Raw genomic sequence first — 12436 nt, 5'->3', positions numbered from 1 at the left:
CCACATACCTGGGTGAGAATTATATTTCCCCATCGCAGAAAGTTACCAAAAGGAAGGAACAGTTTGTAGAGAGAATTTTGTTTCTGCTCCTAAACTAGGCATTTGAGAATCCAAACAAGAGGGCTCTCAGCAGAGTAGGACTTAGAATTTATTATAGATGAGTAGGGGCAGATTCAGGCTTTGTGAAAGCAAAAGTTATATAACTTGGGTGCCCTCTTTAAGGAAAAATATATAAAATTATGAATGCAAAATATCTGTGGCCACCCCAATCCCAATCAACTTGAAGGGAAGTACTATGACCGAAGGGAAGTCAGAATGGAAAGAGACAACAATCTTAATAATTGCTTTAAAATAATTTCCTCCATATTCTATAAGATATATGCTCAAATGAACACATTGCTAGAGTCCACTGAGAGTCTTATAAGGGGCTCCTGCAAATAAGATACTTTGAAATTTAAGTTTCATCAGACTTACAGAGAATTCACATCTGCATATGAGCAGATTAGAAAAAGACTCCATAATAAAAAGGCAAATAACCCAAATAAAAAAATGAGCAAAAGATCCAAATAGATATTTTTCCAAAGAAGGTATAACAAGAACATGAAGGTCAACAAGAACAAGAAACTATGCTCAACATCGTTAGCCACTAAGGAAATGCATATCAAAACCACAATAAGATACCACTTCACACCCACGAGAATGACTATAATCAAAAAGAAAGATAACAACAAATGGTGAGGATGTGGAGAAATTAGAATCTTGGTGCATTGCTGGTGGATATGTAAAACAGTGCAGCCACTGAAAACAGTACAATGGATCTTCAAAACCTTTAACATAAAATTACCATATGATCCAGTAATTCCACTTCTGGGTATATACCTAAAAGAGTTGACAGCAGGGACTCAAATAGATATTTGTACACCATTTTAATAGCAGTGTTATGCACAATAACCAAAAACTGGAAACAACTCAAGTGTCTGCCAACAAATTAATGGAGAAACAAAATGTAGTTTATCCATGCAGTGGAATATTACCTGACAATAAAAAGAAATGAGGTACCGATCCATGCTACAACATGGATGATTGGAAACAAGCTAAGTGAAAGAAGCCAGTCACAAGACAACATATTGTACAATTCCTTTGTTATGAAATGTCCAGAACAGGCAAATCTATAGAGACGGGAAATATATTAGTGATCACCTAGGACTGGGGCAGAGGATAGAAGGATTAGGGGGTAATGACTAGAAGCAAAAAGATGTGTAAACCATACCGGTGCCTTGTGAGAGCCCACAGTCTAGATGACAAGGTGGTATAGATGCGTGGAGTGATAATCAGTTATGCCTGCTATCCCAGTATAATTATTAATCGTGCTGCTTTTGCTCCAAAAATGCCTGGGTTTGGACAATAAATGATATGGTCATTTCATATGAAAGGTGCATATGAAAGCCAAGTAAGCCGTGTGAACAATATATTAGATGTGGGGTAGGCAGTGACAGCCTCATGAACCACCTAGTACAAACTGGCCATAAAAGATGCATCCATTATCTAACAAATCTTATTTTTTCAGTGAATTTAAAGGCACACTCATTGGCTGGGAGTGAGGGAAAGTGGTGGTTGGGAGTGTTTCACTTAGCCCATATTTCCCTTGTTAGTGTTATTATTTTCTTAAAATCCAGTTTAAGCATCATCTCCTTCCAGTTTCCCTGACTTGGAAGATAGAGCGAAATGCCCCTTTCCTTAACCGTAGTTTGTCCTGTATATGTCACTCTTATAGCACTTGCCACACAGACACTATTAAAGTGATCTGTTGATATCTTTGTCCCGCACTCAATTATAAAATGCTTGAGCTTTAGGTCAGGGACCATGTTTTAGACCTCTTTCTATCCCCAGGGTTAACAAACTGACTGATGTATTGCTTAAATGAACCAGACTATATTCTGAGGCCTTTATAAAAGGTATAAGTTTTTTTAAAGGTTGAAAGAAAGTAGTTGAAATAAGAGAGCAGAAATTTTAGGTAAAATAACATGTATAGGTATCAAGGCTACCATTTTCCAACTTCCAAGCAATAACTGTTAAAACATACAGAATTCAGTACAGAGAAATAAAGAAAGGAAAGGTATTAAAGAATAGTTAAAAGACATAAATATAGATTGACAGGTACTTCTAATAGAAGTTCCAGAAAAATAAAACAGAGAGAATGGCCTAGAAGCAATATGTAAAGTGATATATAGCTGCTCATTTTTCAAAATTGAAAAAAAAAAAAGCATGAATATTCAGACTGAAAGTTCCCAGCAAGTGCCAAGCCAGATAAAGAAAAATAAATTCATCCCTAGATATTTTGGATTAAAACTACAGAAAATTAAAGATAGAAAATCTTAAACCCTACTACAAAGAAAAGTTTAGTTACCTTAATAGGAATGCTAATTAAGCTGACATGAAATTATTCAGATTATTCATCATTGATTGATACCAAAAGGCAATGAACTAATACCTTTTAAAGGGCTGAGATAAAATAACTGTTAGCCTGAAATTCTAAAGCCAGTTTGATAATAATTTTAAAATGAAGATGATAAAGACACAAATACTGAAAATACACTCATAGACCTTCTCTGAAACAGTTACTGAAGCATATAAACTCAGTAAAAAATAACTTGTACCCAAAAAGGGGGTGAGATATAAGAAACAATAGTAAGCATAGATGGTGGTAAAATATGAATTTGCAATTTTAACACACTGTGGAATGTTAAAAAAACAAACCACTAATTTTTGTGTTTAAAAAACAATGAAGCTAAGATTCTAGGTAAACAATTATAAGATGAAAGTTCAGAGAAAAAGTTCCATGGGTATTTAAAACATGCTAAGCTCTTTACCATAAACAGGAAGATGACAGAAGTACTAAATAACAACAAACATGGGAGAAAAATGTATTTAACCATGCATGTTAAATGCACGCTAAAATTTTATTAATGTTTTGTTTATTTTGTTTTTTAGATTTCACGTATAAGTGAAATCATATGATATCCATATCTAAATGATCTATACCATATGATTTCACTTATATGTGAAATCTAAAAAAATAAAATAAATGAACAAACAAAACAGGAACAAACTGATAGATACAGAGAAACTGATGGAAGCCACATGGGAGAGGGTTGGGAGGATGGACGAAAAGGTGAAAGGGATGAAGTAGAGATTGCCGGGTATAAAAATAGTCACAGGGTTGTAAAGTACAGGGACTATAGTACAAAAGAAAAAAATTACTAATGGTTATCACTAAAAGAATAGATTAAGAAACAAAACTTTCAAAGCAGCAGGAAAAAAAGAGGGACTAGAACTTATCAATCAAAAGAAGGAGGAAGAGAAAGAAGAAAAAGAAGAGAAGGAGAAGAAGAAAAGGATGATAAGTAAGCCAAGAAGTGGTGTGGTTAATGGGAGACACAAAATAATGTGGAAGAAAGATGCCCAAATATATCAGAAATCATGGTAAATGCCGGTTTTATAAACTGACCTATGAAAAGGTAGACACTATCATACAGGATTAAAAAACATAAAAGATACATCTAAATAAAACAGAAATATTGGAAACAAACAGAAGGGAAAATATATGCAAAATAAATACGAAAGTGATAAAGCAATAAAGCAGTGCTAATATAAAAAAATAAAATACAAGGTGACAAGCATTTATCAAAAGAAGAGAAATGCTATTTAATGGTAAAATGAACAATAGGGAAGATACAACAATCATAAAACATAGTTGTGTAAAAATATAGCCTTAAATAAAGCCAAAGCCAAACATTACAAGGAAGTCACAGGCTTGTAAGTTTTTAAAGAAAATTACACACCCACCCACACACACAATATATATATGAACAAGGGAACGGAAGAATGAATCATTACCAAAAGGCATTTTCCCCTAGGTGTGAGCATTATGTATAATTTTATATTTTTGTTTTGCTGTATCTTACAGTGTTAAAAAAATGAACACATATTATCTTTGTAATAAAAAATTAAATAAATCAGAATGCCGCAGAAATGTTCCTTTTTCAAGGCAATGGAAGGAAACTTTAGATGATAAAGTTTGAGAAAGTCAATCTCTTAAGAAAAAAGTATATATTTTCTAAACAACTAATGAATGAAATAAGCGATTTATTGTCTAATCACATAGATATTAAGAGATAAAAGCAAAAAAGATTAAGTTTGTGGGATGCAGGTAGTGATGGGCCCAAAGGTTAATTGATAACATTGAATGATTTCATCATTTAGAAAGACAGACTCTGGAGCAAATAGGCATTGAGAGGCACTCTCCCACAGGGCTTGACTTCATATCTCTGCTCCATCCCTTCCCTGCTCCACTGGAGATGATAAGTAAACAACCATAAGGGCTTGTCATGAAGATGAAATCAATGGACATACATAAAGCTCTTCAAATTGTCTTTGGCCCTCGGTGTTATCGACCCCTATGTGTTACTTGATTCTGTGATTTAGAAACAGAAACCTGAACGGTTCAATTGTTCTGGTCATGGATTGCACGTAAATGTACATTCGTATTTACTTCTGGGAATCTATCCCAAGGAAATAGTCTTGAAATGGAAAGGCCTCTAGATGACGTTTACAGCATAAAACAGATTGATTGTACTAAGTTGTATTTACTGTACAAAAGTGGGAGAAGAGTTAGGTACACAGTTGTGTCTCCTAACAAAACTGCCGGGGCTGGCTCATACTACCTTGCAAGAGCCAAATGTTAATTTTTCAGGAATTTTGTGAGACAATTGTTAAATATAGCCATTATTAAAAGCTGAGTTATATAAACTTATATCGAATTATGTTAAAAACAAAGTCATAATACTCAAAATTGACCACTTCCCAATTATTTTACTACATTTTACTATTATCTATGTTCTTGAGGTTATTTCCAGTTAATGTATCTGTATGATAGAAATACCATATAAAGACATGCTATTGCACATCTCTTCCCATTTCACTGTTGTTACCTAAAACTGGCTGTGGTTGGAGTATTTACACTAGAGAAACCAACAAACCAGGGCCTTCTTTTCCTTAGAGAAGCCGGTATTAAACATATACCAGCAACTCTTATCTAACCAGGATATTATTTACGCAGGCATTGCAAATAGTATTTTGAAGAGTACTAATAATACAGAAGATGCTCATGTTTTAGTGGTAAGTAAAAATGACAGGCAGTAGAATTATATAAACAATTTTATAATCATACTTTTTTTAGGACATGTAGAAAAAAAATGGAAGAACATTTTTGGAAGAATATGTTAACAGTCTTATAAGTATAGGTGACTTTTTCTCCTTTCCACTTTTGTATATTTTGTGTTTTCAAAATCATGCTTAATGAGCATGTATTATTTTTATAAAAAAATAAACTTTATTCATTAGTTTCTTCTCAAATAGACACAGATGCAGAAGTGACAGAGATAATAGACATACTATTAATATTGTTTTTCCAATGAGGTGACACAAATGTTGTTGAGATCAGTTAAGACCACACAAGTAAATGTTAGAAAGTCTTGACAGACTTAGACATGGAGAAATATGTGAGGTGTTACTAAGGAACACCTTCCCATAACATTCGGTGGCATGACAGTCTTATGTGATTTGACTCTGTGTGTTTTTTTTAACAATTTTTGAATCTAAAATTAAGAGCCTGCTATAGGATACGCATTATATTTTTCATCCTTTATCTCATTTATTTATCACAACACACATAAAGGCTGATACTATTATTATTTACATTTGCTGATGAGGAATGGAGGCCAAGAATGGTTAAATAACTTGTCTAAACATAACAAAAGTACAAAGTGATAGAGCTGAACTTCAAGGTTAAAATTGATTTAAAGTTCCTATCTTTTAATACCATGTGTTCAGCATAGTACTACTGTGTTTCCCTGAAAATAAGACCTAGCCAGACCATCAGCTCTAATGTGTCTTTTGGAGCAAAAATTAATATAAGACCTCGTCTTATTTTACTATAAGACCCGGTATATAATATAATATAATATAATATAATATAATATAATATAATATAATATAATACAATATAATACCAGGTCTTATATTAATTTTTGCTCCAAAACACGCATTAAAGCTGATGGTCTGGCTAGGTCTTATTTTGGGGGAAACATGGTAGTTACAGACAGGGGAAAATAAGGTTTACATCAATATCAATTTCTATAGGCAGAATATAGTTGGTTAAGTCCATTTTGCCCATAATCCAAAATTATCCAAACAAATCTGCTTTCAAATTTTTACTGACACAATCACATAGTTGTAGTTAATGATACTTATTGACTCAGCAGACGTCTCTTATTTACTTTCATACTGCTATCCAGCTTTCATCTCAGCCAGAGCCTGTTTAAGCTAGGGCACTATTTCTTCCCTCAATCCAAGGACCACATGAATAACAAATACATGAAAATGAACACTCTACTCTTCTGGACCCAAAGAGTAACTTAACTTGAACACTAGGTATTCAATGAGAAGGACATGGTATTACCCTTTGATGGTCTCTTGCACATGGTCATTGACACACCAACTTCTGATTGAAGCTGCTGATTAGCGTGACCAAATGATTGAGTAAACAAAGAAGTCAGGTGTATTTGATCCTTTCTGTTTTGGTAAAATTAGGGCTCAGACTTGGATCATATTCATGTTTTTCTAACATCATGAATACAGTATTGTTTTTTCAGTATGAGACAACACTTTGGTACTGGAAATTTCCCAAAGCCCCCAAAGAAAGAGGATATTCAGTATTGCTCATCGTTTGGCCTATCTTAGAAACTGACACATGTATTCTACGGGTGATGTAATAACACATGTTATTTTTTATTATGCTATCTTTGAAACTTGTAAGGTTCATTAATAATCTCAATAATCACTTATTAGTGCTGTATCATCGATTCTTTGTTACAGAACACACTCTTGGTCCTAAACTTCAGGAATGACCTTGGGCACAGACAGGTAAGAGTTTTGGCTCAGCCTGTTTGAATTTCTGAAACAGCCTCTCTTGAGGACATTTCTTTGGGTTAAGACATGATCTCATAGGGATTCATCTAAAATGTGCATATACCTAGGAGTGATGATTTCACCGATTATTGACAATCCTTAGCATAGTACATAACGTTATGTATTGAGCACCGGTAAGCACTTCTCCATTTTATGAGGAAGCTGAGGCTCACAGAGGTGACATGCTTTCTCTGACGACACAGACAGTGGAGACTAGGAAAATAAACTTGATCTTAACATTCTCTTCCCGTCCTTAAATGTCCTCATTTCACTTTCTTCATTATTCATCTTATACCACATGGTATGTTGCCATAGACTCTCAACTCTCTTACTCTCTAGTCCTTTCACTGCACTGACCCTGGAAAATCACTAGTCTTGAACTAATCCAACTGGCTGTCCTCGCTGCTCTTACAGTTTTGTTGGACAAAGTGAAACAACAGTGCAGATCAGGGCCACTGGGAAGGTGTAGTCTCCAGCATGGCCCAGGCAATCCTTCTGCGTTCTCTGGTCCACTGCTTTCATCTTCCTGAACAGGACCACTTCCTTCAGGTTCTCTACTCACTCCTCACTTGTCACTTTCCCCCAGTGACTGCAAGTCCTATTTTACTGCAAAGCTGGCTACTTCCCCTTTGGGAACATGCAGAAATCTTGCCATTTCTGCTCTTTCTTTCTGTTCTTTGAGGTCAATAGTATTTAAAGCAACTGTGTTTCCCCAAACATGTAATGAGTTACTCTTTCAATGCACATCAATATAAAACATTCATCCAGGACTTGGTGTCCTGGATTTCAATGACAGCTGTGCCTGCTCTGAATTAGTCATATGTCAGGTCTGTGAATCCTATCCCTGTATATGTATGATTTAGAAGAGAAGGTTACTCAAATATATCTAAAGATAAATCACTCAACTCAAAAACTTCTACCGTGTTTCCTTGAAAATAAGACCTAGCCGGACCATCAGCTCTAATGCGTCTTTTGGAGCAAAAATTAATATAAGACCCGGTCTTATTTTACTATAAAGCAGTGGACCAGAGAACGCAGTCTTATTTTACTATAAGACTGGGTCATATAATATAATATAATATAATATAATATAATATAATATAATATAATATAATATAATATAATATAATATAATATAATATAATATAATATAATACCTGGTCTTATATTAATTTTTGCTCCAAAAGACACATCAGAGCTGATTGTCCAGCTAGTTCTTATTTTCAGGGGCACACGGTAGGTATGGTAGTAAATGGGGCAATTTTAAAAGTAGAGTTTGGACAGGAGTTCTTTGTGCATATTTTAAAAATTCAGTGCTGCTTACATGAACTCCTATACTCCCACAGAATTTAAATTCCACCGTACACTTACACTTACCGATAAAGCAATGAAATATTATTGAAGTATGTTTGGTTTGTAAAATTCTCCTACTTGTGTGTTATAATATTGAACTCGTCGTTGGAAGTATCACTAGTCAAAATGATCCAGAAAGATAGCGACTCTCCCTCCTGTCTTTGAACATTAGGAATTTCAATTAAACTAAAACAATAAACTATTAATTCTACAAAGTCAGTTATTAGTTATATGGAGAAAATAGCATGCCGACAGAAAACAATCCACTCAATACCCCTTACACTATTTTAAATCTGTCAGTCTATTTTGTAATATATATTATCGTGCAGATTCCCTGATTCATTCATGACAAAGAACTCAGGAAAAATGTATACCATGTAAAAAACTCTTTTAAAAATTGCCTTCTGCCAAGAATAGAGAAAACAACTATGAGACAGTCTGTGTGGAACATTTTTATTACTTTAAAAAATATTAAGATCATAGCATATTATTGTGTTTTTTTGTACCAATATATTCTATGAACTTTGACATTTAAAATTTTAATGACTGTGTTTTCATGATAATATTTATTCTCAGTACTGGGCATGTAGTTAATCGATGTTTGCTCTGCTAGGCCTGATGTTTTGGGCTAAGGTTGATGTTAAATGCATACTAATTTAGATTTTACAATAAATACAATAGACTAGACAAAATATTGTTTTTTTTTTCCATTCTTTATATAAACTTTTTATTTATTTTTTTGTTATTAGTTTCAGGCAAAATATTGTTTTAATTTTTTTGATTTTACAATCTAGCTATAGTAGTAAATACATTATAAACAAAGTTGGAGAAACAATATGATTATTTTATTTAAAAACCAGGATGTTTGACTTTGTTACTTTTCTGCCACCATGTTTTGAAGTTTTCAAAATAGGGATAGTGTGCATTTGAATTAAGGGCTTTACCTCTAAAGTTTGAAAAATGAAGATCAATTCTTTCTAGAATATAAATTAGGAGTTGCTCATATAGAGAGGGGGTTTTTTTTGTTGTTGTTTTTTCATGCACCAAATTCTAGTTTAAGCCATCAAAATCAATTGTCCTCCTCCTTAGGAGACTAAATTTTAGTAAATTTTAGCATTTAACCATGTCATTTTTATGTGATGTTGTGGTTTACAATAGCACAAATAAGATTTCTACCATTCCCTAAGTCCAAACGTCCAGGTGCTGTCTTACCGGACATCCGTTGTATGATTAGAAAGAATGAAAATAATCTGAAGCCAATGTTAAGTCTTTCTGGCTATTATTAGCTATTTGAAAAGATCTCAATTCTCTTTTACCTTAAAGTATTGGTTGGCAATTAAATGTTTAAATCCATTTGAAGATACCATTCTGCTCATATCAAATGGAAAAAGGCAGCAACAAAACAACATGTCTATGAAATCAGACTGTGAGAAAAGCTGCATTTGAATCTTGACCTTGTGGCTCCAGAAATTTCAGTGAACCACAAAATCTAAAGCTATGTTTCCTACCTACATACAGATTCTACTGTCACTTAGATATACAATGCAAGCATGTTCAGTTCTTTGATAAAGTAATCTAAATGAAAATAATTAATTTGAGTATGTCATAAGACACAGAACTCTTTATTCTGCTATAATACATTTAATTTGAAAACTCTTTAATTGGTACCATTCAATCTACTTTCTCATTTTTTTTTTTTTTTTCCAATTTCAACAAAGCCCTCAGTCACTTTACAAATCACATATTTTCCAGTCTTTCTTCCTGGTTTGAAATACACTCGTCTCAGTTTCATAATACACTGGCCAGTAACCATATCACTACGGACATTCTTGCTACTGAAACAGGTGTTTGTCAGTTTCTTAAGTTGCTTTCCTTTCCCCTGAGGTGGTGTTATTTCCGGTACATTCCAGAGGCTCTGAAAAAAACTTCATAGTCTCTTGCCAAGCCAAATCATGACTCGGCCTCAAAGTTACTGAGAACCCATTGTCTTCAGGCATTTTTTATAAACAGGCAAATTGTGTGCATCTTTCTCTAATTCTGATTTTTTAGGAGCTAAAATCTTTATGAAGAGTTTTGTAAAAAATCAAACTGAAAATAGAAATAACTCTTGTTCAGAAGCAAACACTGTGGATGTCTGGGAGTAGGGTTGATTATATTCCTGGCAAACTGAGCAAAAAGGTTTTCATCACCCCTTTAGATCACCCTGAAGTTTGACATACACATAAACAAAACAGACCTTGATAACTTGCAGTCTAACGTTTCTACCTGCTAATGTTTCCTGTACAAGTGAGGGCTGTGCATGAAGTGTATGGCCGAACTTTTTATTGTACAGCTTAAGGCGGGGAGGGATACCGGTAGTAAGGCGAACATCAATCAATCACTTATTTATATAGTTTTCTCCCTCTCCCTACATTGCGTCCCTACTTCACCAAGTGAAACCCACGCCTGCCGTAATATGAATCGGCCATGATCAGAGCACACACACATGCTTTAGAACAGTAACAAGGCAACAACAAGATAAAACTGCTCAAACCAACCTTTTGGAAGTGTCTCAGTCCCGCTGAAGGCAACCAAGGTAAGAATGTGTACCAGTGGAATGTTGACGAGCTCTCTCATGATTAATCCAGGCTCAGGCAGGAGAAAGTTCCTTCTGGACAACTCTAGGAAAATGCCCCCAACCGTTTACATTTTAAAGCATAGTTTGTTACAAAAGTGTCGTCTGCTAATGACTGTTTGTGTCAGCAGCTCCACAGGCTCTAAGTATAATCAGGAATTCTCAGACTTGGCTGTAATGATGGACACGGCCAGCTGGTGAGTATCCACTTAGGCCAGTAATGCAAGTGTACGGCTGGAGGAACAAGGGAAAGAAAATCCCTTTAGAATCCCTTTTAAGACAGTGGCAGAAGGACAATACCAGATGCCTTTTGCAACTACCACTGTGTTCCCTGAGGTATAGGTTTGCTCATCTTCTGATTCAGCTCACCACCTCTCCGCTCACACCAGAGCCCGGGGTGTATCTAAGTGTGACTCCTCCCCCTCCTTTACTCCACCTCTTACATCCAACCCGTTACCAATACCTACAGATGGTACCAACTCAATATTCCTTGATTTTCTCCCCTCCTTTGATTCCAACTAGTATCACGCTATCCCAACTTCCTTTTTAGGCATTCATCTTCTCTGAACGACAGTGACAGACTCCTGTCTGTTCTCTCTGCCTTGTGTCTGTCTTACCAGCCTCTAACTTCTGTTCATGTAACCTCCTCATTACACGAAAACATATTCAAACCTCCCTAATATATAGGAGGCCTTGTCAGACTCTGTCTACCTCGTTAGCCTCGTGTTTTATAATCCATCTGTACCTCTTATTTTAATATTTAGCAACAAGCTGATGCCTTCCTGTATATACAGCTTCCTTACCTCCATGAATTGCTCATATTGTTCCAGCCTCTTGGAATGCTTTCCCCCTCCTCTCCACCCAGCTAACACCTATCTCAATTTGGTCATCATCTCCTCCTGGCAGATGCACCAGAACCAAAATTCCGTGTCTTCTCAAAGTTGTATTAGGTTTGCCTCCTCTGGCTTCCATAACATTTTTGTGCACGTTTCTATCGTTGCACTTACTGCATTGTTTTCAGATTTTTTTCCCCTTGCGTTGGTAGCACCCTCATTCTTTGGCCTCATGAGTCCACTGAGTCAGCAGCTGTGTGCTGTCAGCCAATTACACTCTTTGCAGTAGAGTCTCCTGAAGGCACAAAAGTGTGGCTTCCAAAACATAGAAAGTCTCCAAGACTTTTCTATGTTAATATATGTGGCACTACCTCATTATTTCTATTGGCTGCATAGTCTTCTAAATCATGGATGTAATATGGTACATTTAACTAATCCCCAGCAACTTATGAGGGAACCCATTTTCCCACACTCTCATCAACACTTACATTTGAATTTTTACTTTAAATAGAATAAAATTGGTATTTCATTGTTTTAATTTACATTTATTTCACCAGCTACTACTGGTAATGAGAATATTTTATATATTTGTTGTTATTCATTTTCC

General features: G+C 35.0%; 1 protein-coding gene across 3 annotated transcripts in view; it reads right to left on the bottom strand.

The window, feature by feature from the left end:
- Positions 1 to 11119, bottom strand: part of MUSK (muscle associated receptor tyrosine kinase) — an 83829-nt gene extending 72710 nt beyond the window's left edge. For all 3 annotated transcript variants that reach the window (XM_019749519.2, XM_019749520.2, XM_019749523.2), the window contains exon 1: positions 10920 to 11119. In XM_019749519.2, the coding sequence (XP_019605078.2) occupies positions 10920 to 10998 (79 nt within the window). In that variant the 5' untranslated portion in view covers positions 10999 to 11119. The remainder of the gene's footprint in view (positions 1 to 10919) is intronic.
- Between the last annotated feature and the right edge of the window lie 1317 nt (positions 11120 to 12436).

Source organism: Rhinolophus sinicus, linkage group LG04 (genome assembly GCF_036562045.2).
Source record: "Rhinolophus sinicus isolate RSC01 linkage group LG04, ASM3656204v1, whole genome shotgun sequence".
NCBI classification, from domain to species: Eukaryota; Metazoa; Chordata; class Mammalia; order Chiroptera; family Rhinolophidae; genus Rhinolophus; species Rhinolophus sinicus.
The sequence above is the reverse complement of the archived record's forward strand: the minus strand, read 5'-3'. Positions and strand labels throughout refer to the sequence as shown.